The 16,267-nt window shown below is 36.7% G+C and overlaps 1 protein-coding gene across 1 annotated transcript in view; it reads left to right on the top strand.

The window, feature by feature from the left end:
* FYB2 (FYN binding protein 2) overlaps window positions 1-16,267 on the top strand; it is a gene marked incomplete in the record, with an annotated part of 262,855 nt that overhangs the window by 102,100 nt on the left and 144,488 nt on the right. Inside the window, 4 exon segments of the mRNA XM_053693621.1 lie at window positions 2,403-2,428; window positions 4,370-4,508; window positions 12,511-12,536; window positions 15,938-16,076. Of these exon segments, the coding sequence (XP_053549596.1) occupies window positions 2,403-2,428; window positions 4,370-4,508; window positions 12,511-12,536; window positions 15,938-16,076 (330 nt within the window).

Raw genomic sequence — 16,267 nt, 5'->3', positions numbered from 1 at the left:
AACACTTTACATCAGGTTTTCAAAAGCAGGAAAAGTTTTTGTAAAATGAGCGCTGATAGCACTCTATGCTATGCAACGTCCATTAAAGTATAGGGCATGTACTTCCCCTTTTAAAGGGACAGTATTTCATTTGTAGCTATATTTATTACATGTAAAATATATTATTGAAAAAAAATAACAACAATAACATTAATTTGAAAGGTGTTTACTGTCCCTTTAATAGGAACTGGAAAATCACAAATATCAAGTGTTGAACAAAATGTCTCTTGCTATCCTGTTAGAAAATTAAGCATATTAATAATGCATGAAAATTGATTTTAAAGTCTTTAAAGGGACATACAAATAATCTTACAAGCAAGGAAGATAAATATTTTAAAAACCTAGTCCTAGTTTTAGGCATGTCACTTCTTGTTGTTACCAATGCAAATGTGTGACAAAAACACAGATATTTGTTTAGTTTTAATGAAACAAATATCGGAACGAATGCACTAATTTAAAGAAAATGCATTTGTTTCCTTTTAAATAGCTTTAAATGGTTAAATATTTACCTGTAGCGTGCTAGAGAGCCGCGCTAATCCTGACAAAAAAACTTACATTTTCAAGAAAAGCAGGCAAAATTATGAAAATGTGCTGATTTTTTTTTTTAAATTATTTATTTTTTAATTGGGGAATCAATTTCAAGTTAAATGGTCATTTAAAGTTAAAGCGGCTTATGAAGCTGTCAAGGAATCTAAAATAAAAACCTTAAAGGGACATGAAAAACATTTTTTTATGATTCAGATGGAGCATGTAATTTTAACAACCTAATTTACTTATATTATCACATTTTCTTTGTTCTCTTGGTATCTTTTGTTGAAAGTCAGGGACATAGGATCAGGAGCATGCAAGTGTCTGCAACATTATATTGCAACAGTTTTGCAAGAGCACTAGATGACAGTACTATTTCCTGCTATGTGTAGTGCTCCAGGCATCTACTTAAAGGGTTATTTAGTATAGTGCGAGTGGACTTGATCCGATATAGCAGATCATGTCCGCTGCACATCGATAAATGCTGACAGCATACGCTCTCAGCATTTTGCACCAGCAGTTCTTGTGAACTGCTGCTGCAATGCCGCCCCCTGCAAATTTGTGACCAATCGGTCAATAGCAGGGGGTGTCAATCAACCCGATCGTATTCGATCGGGTTGATTTATGTCCGCCGCCTCAGAGCAGGCAGACAGGTTATGGAGCAGCGATCTTTAGACCTCTGCTTCATAACTTCTGTTTCTGTCAGCCTGAATGCTCGCCCGAAACACGGGGCATCAAGCTCCGTACAGAGCTTGATAAATATGCCCCATAGTCTAGTCAAAATTAAACTTTCATGATTCAGATAGAGCAGTCATTTTAAACAACTTTCTAATTGACTCCTATTATCAATATGTATTTGTTCTCTTGGTATCTTTATTTGAAAAAGCAAGAATGTAAGCTTAGGAGCCGGGCGATTTTTGGTTCAGAACCTGGGTAGCACTTGCTGATTGGTGCACACATTTAGGACACCAATCAGAAAACGCTAGCCAGGTTCTGAACCAAAAATAGGCCAGCTCCTAAGCTTACATTCTTGCTTTTTCAAATAAAGATACCAAGAGAACAAATACATATTGATAATAGGAGTCAATTAGAAAGTTGTTTAAATTTGCTGCTCTATGAGTCATGAAAGTTTAATTTTGACTATACTATCCCTTTAAGTGATGGTAAACTCTCGCCTTTATAAAAACAGATCCAGAATGTTAGTGTTATGTCTTTAGATGGAGTCTAATTAATCAGTTGTTATGAAGGTGACTATCATTTTTTTATATAGATATGAGATTCAAGTAACTCATGTTCTGGTCACAGAAAATGTGACTTTTGAAGTGGGCAGTGGAGGGTTATAGCGCATCTTTATTACAATTGATGAATTAAGCTCCATCTAAAATATTGCTAACGTTCCAAATCTGTTTTTATAAAGGGCAGAGTTTACTATCGCTTTAGGTATCTCTTCAACAAAGAATACCAAAGGAATGACGCAAATTTGATACTTGAAGTAAACCAAGAAACTTTTTTAAAAATTGCTTCTGCCTGAATCACAAAAGAAAATGTTAGGATTTCATGAACCTTTAAGGAACATTAATGTTAATTCTGGAAAGCTACATTTTCTGTATTTGATCCTAGCATTAGTTTGTGTGCCAGGAATAAACAAAGCTATCAGTGAATAATAAACCTGATGCAGTAGAGCAGAGAATCCCTAACATTTTCATTACAAACCATAAGTTACATACTGTGGTGCTTCTATACTGATGCAACTAATATTTCTATAGTTTGCAAATAGCAGGCATTGTTATGTAAAGTTTTAATAGTTTTCTCAATATTGTGTTTTCTTTTTTAAGGTTTCAGCTGATGATCTACAACACAGGTAAATACTAAACATTGTAATAATAGCGCTGCAGAATCTGTTGGCGCTCTACAAATAACCGATAATAATAATAATGTAATCTGATGTGCTTATAACTCTTTTCTTTAACCAAACAAACAAACTGAAACATAGTAACTGGTCATAATTTAAAGACAAATGAAAGTCAAAATTAAACTTTCATTATTGAGAGAGAGAGAGAGAGAGAGAGAGAGAGAGAGAGAGAGAGAGAGATAAAGAGGGAGATAATGCAATAAAAAATCCAGTTTACTTATATTATAAAATTATATAATATTAATTTATTATATTGGTGTCATTTGTTGAAGAGCATACCCAGATAGACTCATGAGCATGCTCATTCTGTAAGCAATACATGGCAGCAATGTTTGCAACAATGTACTACTTTGTTGCAAATGCTGCTGCAAACACAGTACTCATAACAAGTATACACTCTTAAAAATATCTCAATGTACTGCCCTACTATTGCCCTTTTAGCACCCAATCTGTCACTCTCACATTCACTCACATTCACTCACATTCACTCACACTCATTTGTAGCTGCTATAGCAACAACTTAGTTAGTAAAATGTTTGTATTTCTTACTTTTCTAAAAAAACAAATTCAGTTCTTTTACCTGAGCTGTCTTTACCAGCTGAGCAGAACTATTTAGCAAAGGTCAGATTGTGTTCTTTCTTGCAATTGAGACACTTTTGCTCTCTCCCTATGCACATATGCTCTTTATGCATATTTATTTAACCAAGACTACTGTTGTGGTACCAATATACATGTGCAAGGTCTATTTGTTTAGTTTGTACCCAAACTGTCATGATTGGTTAAAGGGACACTGAACCCAAATGTTTTCTTTCATGATTCAGATAGAGCATGCTATTTTAAGCGACTTTCTACTTTACTCCAATTATCAATTTTGCTTTGTTCTCTATCTATCTTTATTTGAAAAAAGAAGGCATCTAAGCTTTTATTTTTGTTCAGACCTCTAGACAGCACTTTTTTTATTGGTGGATGAATTTATCCACGAATCAGCAAGGACAACCCAGGTTGTTCACAAAAAATGGGCCGGCATCTAAACTTACATTCTTGCATTTCAAATAAAGATACCAAGAGAATGAAGAACATTTGATAATAGGAGTAATTTAGAAAGTTGCTTACAATTTCATGATCTATCTGAATCACAAAAGAAAAAAATTTGGGTTAGTGTCCCTTTAAGAGGGCTAATAAATTCTACAACAGTACACCCTCTAAAACCACCCTTGACCTGTCTGGATAGAGCTTTATATGAAAACACTTGATAAATATTTTAATCAGATTTAATTTTGCTTTTTAAACACAATTTGGATAATTTTAAGAATCTTTATGAAGGACCTATGTGAATATATATTTCAATTGTTTAAAGGGACAGTCTACTCAAGAATTTGTATTGTTTAAAAAGATAGATAATCCCTTTATTTCCCATTAACGCAGCATTGTATAACCAACACAGGTATATTAATACATTTTTTATCTCTGTGATTACCTTGTATCTAAGCCTCTGCAGACTGCCCTATTATTTTAGTTTTTTTGACAGATTTGCATTTTATCCAGTCGGTGCCTTCTATTAAGTAACTCCATGGGCATAAGCACAATGTTATCTATATGGCACACATGAACTAACACCCTCTAGTGGTGAAACATTGTGAAATGCATTCAGATAAGAGGCGGCCTTCAAGGGCTTAGAAATTATATGAGCCTACCTAGGTTAGCTTTCAACTAAGAATACCAAGAGAACAATTTAAATAATATAAGTAAGTTGGAAATTGTTTAACATTACATGCCCTATCTGAATCATGAAAGTTTAATTTTGACTAGACTGTCCCTTTAAATTAAGTTCTACTCTTTTTAACTGTTTTCCGAGCTAACCTATTCCAATCATTTTTGGCTTCATTACAGTAAAACATCTGCATCTTTTAGTGAAGTGGAGTATGAATACAAAATGCCACACGAATCTGCATCTCAAAACACTGGGCAAATACATCAAACAGAAGTGAAAGTTGGAAAACCTGAGATTGCGCTTAGGAACAAGCTCAAGGTAACATTTTGCCTGCAGTTTCTGTATGGACCAATGCTGTCCAACCTAGGGATGTTTTATCTAGTTCCAGTTTCTGTATTCTACTGCACTCATCAGTTTCCAGTGTCTGTATTCTACTGCACTCATCAGTTTCCAGTGTCTGTATTCTACTGCACTCATCAGTTTCCAGTGTCTGTATTCTACTGCACTCATCAGTGTCCAGTTTCTGTATTCTACTGCACTCATCAGTTTCCAGTGTCTGTATTCTACTGCACTCATCAGTTTCCAGTGTCTGTATTCTACTGCACTCATCAGTTTCCAGTTTCTGTATTCTACTGCACTCATCAGTTTCCAGTTTCTGTAGTCTACTGCACTCATCAGTTTCCAGTTTCTGTATTCTATTGCACTCATCAGTTTCCAGTTTCTGTATTCTACTGCACTCATCAGATTCTGTATTCTACTGCACTCATCAGTTTCCAGTTTCTGTATTCTACTGCACTCATCAGTTTCCAGTGTCTGTATTCTACTGCACTCATCAGTTTCCAGTGTCTGTATTCTACTGCACTCATCAGTTTCCAGTGTCTGTTTTCTACTGCACTCATCAGTTTCCAGTTTCTGTATTCTACTGCACTCATCAGTTTCCAGTTTCTGTATTCTACTGCACTCATCAGTTTCCAGTTTCTGTATTCTACTGCACTCATCAGTTTCCAGTTTCTGTATTCTACTGCACTCATCAGTTTCCAGTGTCTGTATTCTACTGCACTCATCAGTTTTCAGTTTCTGTAGTCTACTGCACTCATCAGTTTCCAGTTTCTGTAGTCTACTGCACTCATCAGTTTCCAGTTTCTGTAGTCTACTGCACTCATCAGTTTCCAGTTTCTGTATTCTATTGCACTCATCAGTTTCCAGTTTCTGTATTCTACTGCACTCATCAGTTTCTGTATTCTACTGCACTCATCAGTTTCCAGTTTCTGTATTCTACTGCACTCATCAGTTTCCAGTGTCTGTATTCTACTGCACTCATCAGTTTCCAGTGTCTGTATTCTACTGCACTCATCAGTTTCCAGTTTCTGTTTTCTACTGCACTCATCAGTTTCCAGTTTCTGTATTCTACTGCACTCATCAGTTTCCAGTTTCTGTATTCTACTGCACTCATCAGTTTCCAGTTTCTGTATTCTACTGCACTCATCAGTTTCCAGGTTCTGTATTCTACTGCACTCATCAGTTTCCAGTGTCTGTATTCTACTGCACTCATCAGTTTCCAGTTTCTGTATTCTACTGCACTCATCAGTTTCCAGTGTCTGTATTCTACTGCACTCATCAGTTTCCAGTTTGTTTTCTACTGCACTCATCAGTTTCCAGTTTCTGTATTCTACTGCACTCATCAGTTTCCAGTGTCTGTATTCTACTGCACTCATCAGTTTCCAGTTTCTGTATTCTACTGCACTCATCAGTTTCCAGTTTCTGTATTCTACTGCACTGAAACTTGATATGTGCTCTAGCAATATTTCACTTTAGGTGCAAACCCAGAATTGTGCATCGTGATCTAAACTGAGAAGATACGAGATGCCAGAACTCTGTGTGTACAATGTACAATTCTGGGTTTGCACCTAAAGTGAAATATTGCTAGAGCACATATCAGATTTCATTAGAAATGTCTTTGCAATTTACTTATTTATGAAAAAATACTTTAAATAGTTACAATATTTCATAACTATAATTTTTATGTAAGCATTGTGCAGAGCAGAAGGTAATGCAGAATGAGAGTGCAAGAAGCTTAAAGGGATATGAAACCCAAGTTTTTTTTTCCATGATTCAGATCGAGCAGCAATTTTAAGCAACTTTCTAATTTAATCCTATTATCATTTTTTGTTCATTCTCTTGATATCTTTATTTGAAAAGGCAGTAATGTAAGCTTAGGAGCTTTAGCCACCAATCGGCAAGCTCTACCCAGGTGCTGAACCAAAAATGGGCCAGCTCCTAAGCATACATTCCGGCTTTTCAATACAGAGAGCGAGCGTTTTTTATAAAGAGTCTAAAAGTTACATTACAAATATATAAAAAAGCCTAACAGGACAGATTTTTAGGATATCGGAGCTAGAGCACAGGTGAAATAATTAGCTGATTAGTAAACACGGTTATTTTAGCTGCTCTCACCCAAGGTAATCCTGAAAATCTGCCCTGTTAGGGAGGTCTGAGGACAGGTTTGAAAACCAGTGATTTAGATTAATGCAGCCAGTGCAACATTGTAAACTGCTAGCTCTGTGTCGTGCACGGTGACCGGTAGTGCATAACACAGCTGTAACAAAACAGCAATGTCACTGACCTGTGAATGTACAACTTCTTTATCATCAAGAGCAAAATATTTACACTTCAATTGGTGAAGATGTAGATCTTGTAATCGGCACCAGTAAGAAGTTAAAATAATGAAATGGTGTGGAAGAGAGCTGCAAACATTGGAGGAAAAACAGGTTAAGTAGTAGTCGCATCATTGTAGGTAGTCCAACAGTTTAATGCGCCAGGCTTCTGCTCTTGTTCGCAAAGTAATAAATAGTGGAAGAGTTTTGGAGAAAGTAGTAATTATGGATGAGTGAATTCTGGCCAATTTATATATTTAAATTTCAGGACCAGCTAAAAGGCAAGAACTATAAAACAGATATGAATACATCCTTAAAGGGATATTAAACACTTTGAGATGATAATATAAAGTGATAAATCATATATATATAAAAAAAACTCTTCAATATACTTTAATGATTTATTTTTTCCCCTTTTCCTGTAATTCCATTCTGAAACTATGAGCATTTCAGTTCCTGTTAGAAAAGGAGGTGCAGAACACTGTTATATTCCACACAGCCATTGGCTGCACACTATAGTGACCTATTTATAACTGTCCCTAATTGGCCACAGCAGAGAAGGTAACCTAAGTTACAACATGGCAGCTTCCATTGTTTTATAGACACTAAATATTGACATAATAAGTGTAAAGTTTTAAACCGCTAATGAAACTTTAAAAATACATCTACATGTTCTTCTCAGACTAATCTTTTCTTTGAATGCATCATTCTATCTAGCATTTATTTAGTGTTTAATGTCCCTTAAATTAAATTATTAACCCTTTCACCCAATACGACATACATATACGTTGTGCGGTACTTTGGCTATCGCACCGCACCGTACCACATATATATACGTTGTTGCTTCAGGATGCTCCAGCATTTTCAGCTGTTAAGTTACAGCCAAGATCTGGAGCTCCAGGCATCTGCTGCATATGGATCCGGAGCACGATCACTGTGTCTCTGCTAGAGCCGGTGGGAGGTGTGGGCCGGAGGCGGGTGGGCAGCCCAGCAGGGGAGGTGGGAGGGAACAGGAGGAAGTGGGAGGGGCCCTATGCTATGGAAACATTAATACTGTATAAAGGGACAGGGAGGGATGGGGCAGCTACGCTACAGAAAAGGGGATCTGGGGGCCACCTAACTAAAGATTGCGGGTGGGGAGAGGTGGGGTTTACACTACCTACAGAAAAAAATAAAAAAATAAATTAAAAAACTAATGTTTTTGATAATAAAAAAAACACATTTTATAGGTACTGGCAGACAGCTGCTAAGATGGTGGCTATAGTTAGGGCAGGTTTAGATAGCTGTTTTAGGAGGGATCAGGAAGGTTTGACGGTTAGGGCACGCCACTGCAGAAAAAAAATAAAAAATGTATTAAAAAAAAAAGTTGTTTTATTTTTTTTTTTTATTGGCAGACTGTCTGCCAGTACTTAAAGGGACACTGAACCCAAAAAAAAATATTTTGTGATTCAGATAGTGCATGCAATTTTAAGCAACTTTCTAATTTACTCCTATTATCAATTTTTCTTTATTCTCTTGCTATCTTTATTTGAAAAAGAAGGCATTTAAGGTTTTTTTTCGGTTCAGAACTCTGGATAGCACTTTTTTATTGGTGGATGAATTTATCCACCAATCAGAAAGAACAACCCAGGTTGTTCACCAAAAATGGGCCGGCATCTAAACTTACATTCTTGCATTTCAAATAAAGATACCAAGAGAATGAAGACAATTTGATAATAGGAGTAAATTAGAAAGTTGCTTAAAATTTCATGCTCTATCTGAATCACAAAAGAAAAAAAATGGGTTCAGTGTCCCTTTAAGATGGGGGTGACCGGTGGGGAGTGTCAGGTAGGAGGCTAATCTATACACTAAAGCTAACATTAACCTTTTAAGCTACCTAATTAACCCCTTCACTGCCGAGAATAATAGAAGTGTGTTGCAGAGCTGCAATTAGCAGCCTTCTAATTACCAAAAAGCAACGGCAAAGCCATATATGTCTATTTCTGAACGAAGGGCATCTCAGATAAACTTTTTACAAACATTTGTGCAATGATTGTACAAGCAGTATGTAAATAATTTCTGTGACTGCAGCATCGGATGCGAACCCCTTTGCTCTTTTTCACATGAGACCTCTACAGCTTTGTATGCTGAATCAATGTACGACACTCTCTGACATGGTGGATAGATCACCATTGTTTGGTTCAAGGGGCTTCTTTTGTTCGGCCAACCTGGACTGTGATCACAACAGATGCGAGTCTTTCAGGTTGGGGAGCTGTTTGGGGATCTCTGACAGCACAAGGGGTTTGGAAATCTCAAGAGGCGAGATTACCAATAAATATTTTAGAATTCCGTGCAATTCTCAGAGCTCTTCAGTTTTGGCCTCTGATAAAGAGAGAACCGTTTATTTGTTTTCAGGCACACAATATCACAACAGTGGCATATGTCAATCATCAGGGTGGGACTCACAGTCCCCAAGCTATGAAAGAAGTATCTTGGATACTTGTTTGGGCGGAATCCAGCTCTTGTCTAATCTCTGCGGTGCATATCCCAGGTGTAGACAATTGGGAGGTGGATTTTCTCAGCCGCCAGACTTTACATCAAGGGGAGTGGTCTCTCCATCCAGATGTGTTTTCTCAGATTGTTCAGTTGTGGGGTCTTCCAGAGATAGATCTCATGGCCTCTCATCTAAACAAGAAACTTCCCAGATACCTGTCCAGGTTCAGGGATGTTCAGGAGGAAGCAGTGGATGCGCTGACACTTCTTTGGTGTTATCAACCTGCTTACATTTTCCCGCCTCTAGTTCTCCTTCCAAGAGTGATCTCTAAAATCATCATGGAACAATCATTTGTGTTGCTGGTGGCTCCAGCATGACCACTCAGGTTTTGGTATGCGGATCTGGTTCGGATGTCCAGTTGCCCGCCTTGGCCACTTCCATTCGGCCAGACCTACTATCTCAAGATCCGTTTTTTCATCAGGATTTCAAATCATTAAATTTGAAGGTATGGAAATTAAACGCTTAGTACTAAGTCATAGAGGGTTCTCTGACTCAGTGATTAATACTATGTTACAAGCTCGTAAATCTGTCTCTAGAAAGATTTATTATAGAGTTTGGAAGACTTACATTTCATGGTGTTCTTCTCATAAATTCTCCTGGCATTCTTTTAGAATTCCTAGAATTTTACAGTTTCTTCAGGACGGTTTGGATAAGGGTTTGTCTGCAAGTTCCTTGAAGGGACAAATCTCCGCTCTTTCTGTTTTATTTCACAGAAAGATTGCTATACTTCCTGATATACACTGTTTTGTACAGGCTTTAGTTCTTATTAAACCTGTTATTTAATCAATTTCTCCTCCTTGGAGTCTCATTTTGGTTCTGACGGCTTTACAGGTTCTTCCATTTGAACCTATGCATTTTTTGGACATTAAACTACTTTCTTGGAAAGTGTTGTTCCTTTTGGCCATCTCTTCTGCTAGAAGAGTTTATGAGTTATCTGCTGTTTCTTGTGAGTCTCCTTTTCTGATTTTTTCATCAGGATAAGGCAGTGTTGCGGACTTCTTTTTAATTTTTACCTAAGGTTGTGAATTCTAACAACATTATTAGAGAAATTGTTGTCCCTTCCTTGTGTCCTAATCCTAAGAATTCTTTGGAAAGTTCCTTACATTCTTTGGATGTGGTAAGATCTTTGAAATATTATGTGGAAGCTACTAAAGATTTCAGGAAGACTTCCAGTCTATTTTTATTTTCTGGTCCTAGGAAAGGTCAGAAGGCTTCTGCTATATCCTTGGCTACTTGGTTGAAACTTTTGATTCATCAAGCTTATTTGGAGTCGGGTCAGGCCCCACCTCAGAGAATTACAGCTCATTCTACTAGATCAGTCTCCACTTCATGGGCTTTTAAGAATGAAGCATCAGTTGATCAGATTTGCAAAGCGGCAACTTGGTCCTCTTTGCTTAAATCTACTAAATTCTACCGTTTTGATGTATTTGCTTGTTCGGAAGCAGTTTTTGGTAGAAAAGTTCTTCAGGCAGCTGTTTCAGTTCAATTCTTTTGCTTTTGCTTTAAGTTTTTTTTCTTTCTAATAAAATAAACTTATATTTTTGGGTTGTGGATTAATTTTTTTCAGCAGTTTATGGCTGTTTTTATTTTATTCCCTCCCTCTCTAGTGATTCTTGAGTGGAGATCCACATCTTGGGTATTGATATCCCATATGTCCCTAGCTCATGGACTCTTGCCAATTACATGAAAGAAAACATCATTTACGTAAGAACTTACCTGATAAATTCATTTCTTTCATATTGGCAAGAGTCCATGAGGCCCACCCTTTTTATGGTGGTTATGATTTTTTGTATAAAGCACAATTATTTCCAAATTTACTTTGTAGATGCTTTCTACTCCTTTCTTTATCACCCCACTGCTTGGCTATTCGTTAAACTGAATTGTGGGTGTTGTTGAGGGGTGTATTTATAGGCATTTTGAGGTTTGGGAAACTTTGCCCCTCCTGGTAGGATTGTATATCCCATATGTCACTAGCTCATGGACTCTTGCCAATATGAAATAAATGAATTTATCAGGTAAGTTCTTACATAAATTATGTTTTTTATATTTGAATGATACAAAAAGAATTGATAAAGTCTTTAAGAATGAACTTTCAAATGTTTACATTTAAATAGAACAGCAGCACCAAATATTTCCTAGATTAGAAATGGAGCACAAAATATTAGTATTATTGTGAACTAACATTGCTCAAGAGCAATCAATAGCGCTTTTATGTTTGAAAGTCTATAGGGCGCATTACCCCTGGGTGTGCTATGTCCATCACATAGCAGACTATTATGAGCATACTCTGAAAATCTCATGTCAAATATTGCATGAGTGCTATGGCAAAGGTGCGCTAGACCTCCGCTCAAGTAGTGGAGTTCTTTACTTAGTTTAATACTACAGTTTTATATTGAAATATATGTTAAAAACACTGCACACATTTTGGGACACCAATCAAAAAACGCTAGCCAGGTTCTGAACCAAAAATAGGCCAGCTCCTAAGCTTACATTCTTGCTTTTTAAAATAAAAATACCAAGATGAGAAAAATTGATATTAGGAGTAAATTAGAAAGTTGTTTAAATTTGCTGCTCTATGAGTCATGAAAGTTTAATTTTGACTATACTATCCCTTTAAGTGATGGTAAACTCTCACCTTTATAAAAACAGATCCAGAATGTTAGTGTTATGTCTTTAGATGGAGTCTAATTAATCAGTTGTTATGAAGGTGACTATCATTTTTTTATATAGATATGAGATTCAAGTAACTCATGTTCTGGTCACAGAAAATGTGACTTTTGAAGTGGGCAGTGGAGGGTTATAGCGCATCTTTATTACAATTGATGAATTAAGCTCAATCTAAAATATTGCTAACGTTCCAAATCTGTTTTTATAAAGGGAAGAGTTTACTATCGCTTTAGGTATCTCTTCAACAAAGAATACCAAGGGAATGAAGCAAATTTGATACTTGAAGTAAACTAAGAAACTTTTTAAAAAATTGTTTGAGAATCCCTAACATTTTCATTACAAACCATAAGTTACATACTGTGGTGCTTCTATACTGATGCAACTAATATTTCTATAGTTTGCAAATAGCAGGCATTGTTATGTAAAGTTTTAATAGTTTTCTCAATATTGTGTTTTCTTTTTTAAGGTTTCAGCTGATGATCTACAACACAGGTAAATACTAAACATTTGTAATAATGTAATCTGATGTGCTTATTTCTTTAACCAAACAAACAAACTGAAACATAGTAACTGGTCATAATTTAAAGGCACATGAAAGTCAAATTAAACTTTCATTATTGAGAGAGAGAAAGAGAGAGATAAAGAGGGAGAGAATGCAATAAAAAATCCAGTTTACTTATATTATAAAATTATATAATATTAATTTTTTTCTATTGGTGTCATTTGTTGAAGAGCATACCCAGATAGGCTCATGAGCATGCTCATTGTGTAAGCAATACATGGCAGCAATGTTTGCAACAATGTACTACTTTGTTGCAAATGCTGCTGCAAACACAGTACTTACGACAAGTATACACTCTTAAAAATATCTCAATGTACTGCCCTACTATTGCCCTTTTAGCACCCAATCTGTCTGCATATTTACACTCACATTCACTCACATTCACTCACACTCATTTGTAGCTGCAGAACTATAGCAACAACCTAGCTTGTAAAATGTTTGTATTTATATTCTTACTTTTCTAATAAGACAAATTCAGTTCATTTACGTGAGCTGTCTTTACCAACTGAGCAGAACTAGGTAGCAAAGGTCAGATTTGGGTTCTTTCTTGCAATTGAGACCATTTTGCTCTCTCCCTATGCACATACAGTGGGGAAAAAAAAGTATTTAGTCAGCCACCAATTGTGCAAGTTCTCCCACCTAAGAAGATGAGAGAGGCCTGTAATTTTCATCATAGGTATACCTCAACTATGAGAGACAAAATGTGGAAACAAATCCAGACAATCACATTGTCTGATTTGGAAAGAATTTATTTGCAAATTATGGTGGAAAATAAGTATTTGGTCAATATCAAAAGTTCATCTCAATACTTTGTTATAGATCCTTTTTTGGCAATGACAGAGGTCAAACGTTTTCTGTAAGTCTTCACAAGGTTGTCACACACTGTTGCTGGTATGTTGGCCTATTCCTGCATGCAGATCTCCTCTAGAGCAGTGATGTTTTGGGGCTGTCGCTGGGCAACACAGACTTTCAACTCCCTCCAAAGGTTTTCTATGGGGTTGAGATCTGGAGACTGGCTAGGCCACTCCAGGACCTTGAAATGCTTTTTACGAAGCCACTCCTTTGTTGCCCGGGCAGTGTGTTTGGGATCATTGTCATGCTGAAAGACCCTGCCATGTTTCATATTCAATGCCCTTGCTGATGGAAGGAGGTTTGCACAATACATGGCCCCATTCATTCTTTCATGTACACGGATCAGTCATCCTGTTCCCTTTGCAGAGAAACAGCCCCAAAGCATGATGTTGCCACCCCCGTGCTTCACAGTAGGTATGGTGTTCTCTCTCCTCCAAACACAACAAGTTGTGTTTCTACCAAACAGTTCTACTTTGGTTTCATCTGGCCATATGACATTCTCCCAATCCGCTTCTGGATCATCCAAATGCTCTATAGCATACTTCAGATGGGCCTGGACATGTACTGGCTTAAGCAGGGGGACACTTCTGGCAGTGCAAGATCTGAGTCCCTAGCAGCGTAGTTTGTTACTGATGGTAGCTTTTGTTACGTTGGTCTCAGCTCTCTGCAGGTCATTCACTAGGTCCCCCGTGTGGTTCTGGAATGTTTGCTCACCGTTCTTGTGATCATTTTGACCCCACGGGGTGAGATCTTGCGTGGAGCCCCAGATCGAGGGAGATTATCAGTGGTCTTGTATGTCTTCCATTTTCTAATTATTGCTCCCACAGTTGATTTCTTCACACCAAGCTGCTTGCCTATTGCAGATTCAGTCTTCCCAGCCTGGTGCAGGTCTACAATTTTGTTTCTGGTGTCCTTCGACAGCTCTTTGGTCTTCACCATAGTGGAGTTTGGAGTGTGACTGAGGTTGTGGACAGGTTTCTTTTATACTGATAACAAGTTCAAACAGGTGCCATTAATACAGGTAATGAGTGGAGGACAGAGGAGCCTCTTAAAGAAAAAGATACAGGTCTGTGAGAGCCAGAAATCTTGCTTGTTTGTAGGTGACCAAATACTTATTTTCCACCATAATTTGCAAATAAATTCTTTCCAAATCAGACAATGTGATTGTCTGGATTTGTTTCCACATTTTGTCTCTCATAGTTGAGGTATACATAGGATGAAAATTACAGGCCTCTCTCATCTTCTTAAGTGGGAGAACTTGCACAATTGGTGGCTGACTAAATACTTTTTTTCCCCACTGTATGCTCTTTATGCATATTTATTTAACCAAGACTACTGTCGTGGTACCAATATACATGTGCAAGGTCTATTTGTTTAGTTTGTGCCCAAACTGTCACAATTGGTTAAAGGGACACTGAACCCAGATGTTTTCTTTTGTGATTCAGATAGAGCATGCAATTTTAAGCAACTTTTTACTTTACTCCAATTATCAATTTTGCTTTGTTCTCTAGCTATCTTTATTTGAAAAAGAAGGCATCTAAGCTTTTTTTTTGTTCAGATCCTGGACAGCACTTTTTTATTGGTGGATAAAGGTTGTTCACAAAAAATGGGCCGGTATCTAAACTTACATTCTTGCATTTCAAATAAAGATACCAAGAGAATGAAGAACATTTGATAATAGGAGTAAATTAGAAAGTTGCTTAAAATTTCATGATCTATCTGAATCACAAAAAAAAATTTGGGTTCAGTGTCCCTTTAAGAAGGCTAATAAATTCTACAACAGTACACCCTCTAAAACCACCCTTGACCTGTCTGGATAGAGCTTTATATGAAAACACTTGATAAATATTTTAATCAGATTTAATTTTGCTTTTTAAACACAATTTGGATGATTTTAAGAATCTTTATGAAGGACCTATATGAATATAGATTTCAATTGTTTAACTGGACAGTCTACTCAAGAATTTGTATTGTTTAAAAAGATAGATAATCCCTTTATTTACCATTAACGCAGCATTGTATAACCAACACTGTTATATTAATACATTTTTTATCTCTGTGATTACCTTGTATCTAAGCCTCTGCAGACTGCCCCATTATTTTAGTTCTTTTGGCAGACTTGCATTTTATCCAGTCGGTGCCTTCTATTAAGTAACTCCATGGGCATAAGCACAATGTTATCTATATGGCATACATGAACTAACGCCCTTTAGTGGTGAAACATTGTCAAATGCATTCAGATAAGAGGCGTCCTTCAAGGGCTTAGAAATTATATGAGCCTACCTAGGTTAGCTTTCAACTAAGAATACCAAGAGAACAAATTAAATGATATAAGTAAGTTGGAAATTGTTTAACATTACATGCCCTATCTGAATCATGAAAGTTTAATTTTGACTAGACTGTCCCTTTAAATTAAGTTCTACTCTTTTTAACTGTTTTCCGAGCTAACCTATTCCAATCATTTTTGGCTTCATTACAGTAAAACATCTGCATCTTTTAGTGAAGTGGAGTATGAATACAAAATGCCACAAGAATCTGCAACTCAAAACACTGGGCAAATACATCAAACAGAAGTGAAAGTTGGAAAACCTGAGATTGCGCTTAGGAACAAGTTCAAGGTAACATTTTGCCTGCAGTTTCTGTATGGACCAATGCTGCCCAGTTTCTGTATTCTACTGCACTCATCAGTTTCTAGTTTCTGTATTCTACTGCACTCATCAGTTTCCAGTTTCTGTATTGTACTGCACTCATCAGTTTCTAGTTTCTGTATTCTATTGCACTCATCAGTTTCCAGTTTCTGTATTCTACT

The sequence above is a fragment of the Bombina bombina genome, chromosome 10 (genome assembly GCF_027579735.1).
Source record: "Bombina bombina isolate aBomBom1 chromosome 10, aBomBom1.pri, whole genome shotgun sequence".
NCBI lineage: Eukaryota > Metazoa > Chordata > Amphibia > Anura > Bombinatoridae > Bombina > Bombina bombina.
This window is presented reverse-complemented; position numbering and strand designations above follow the sequence as displayed.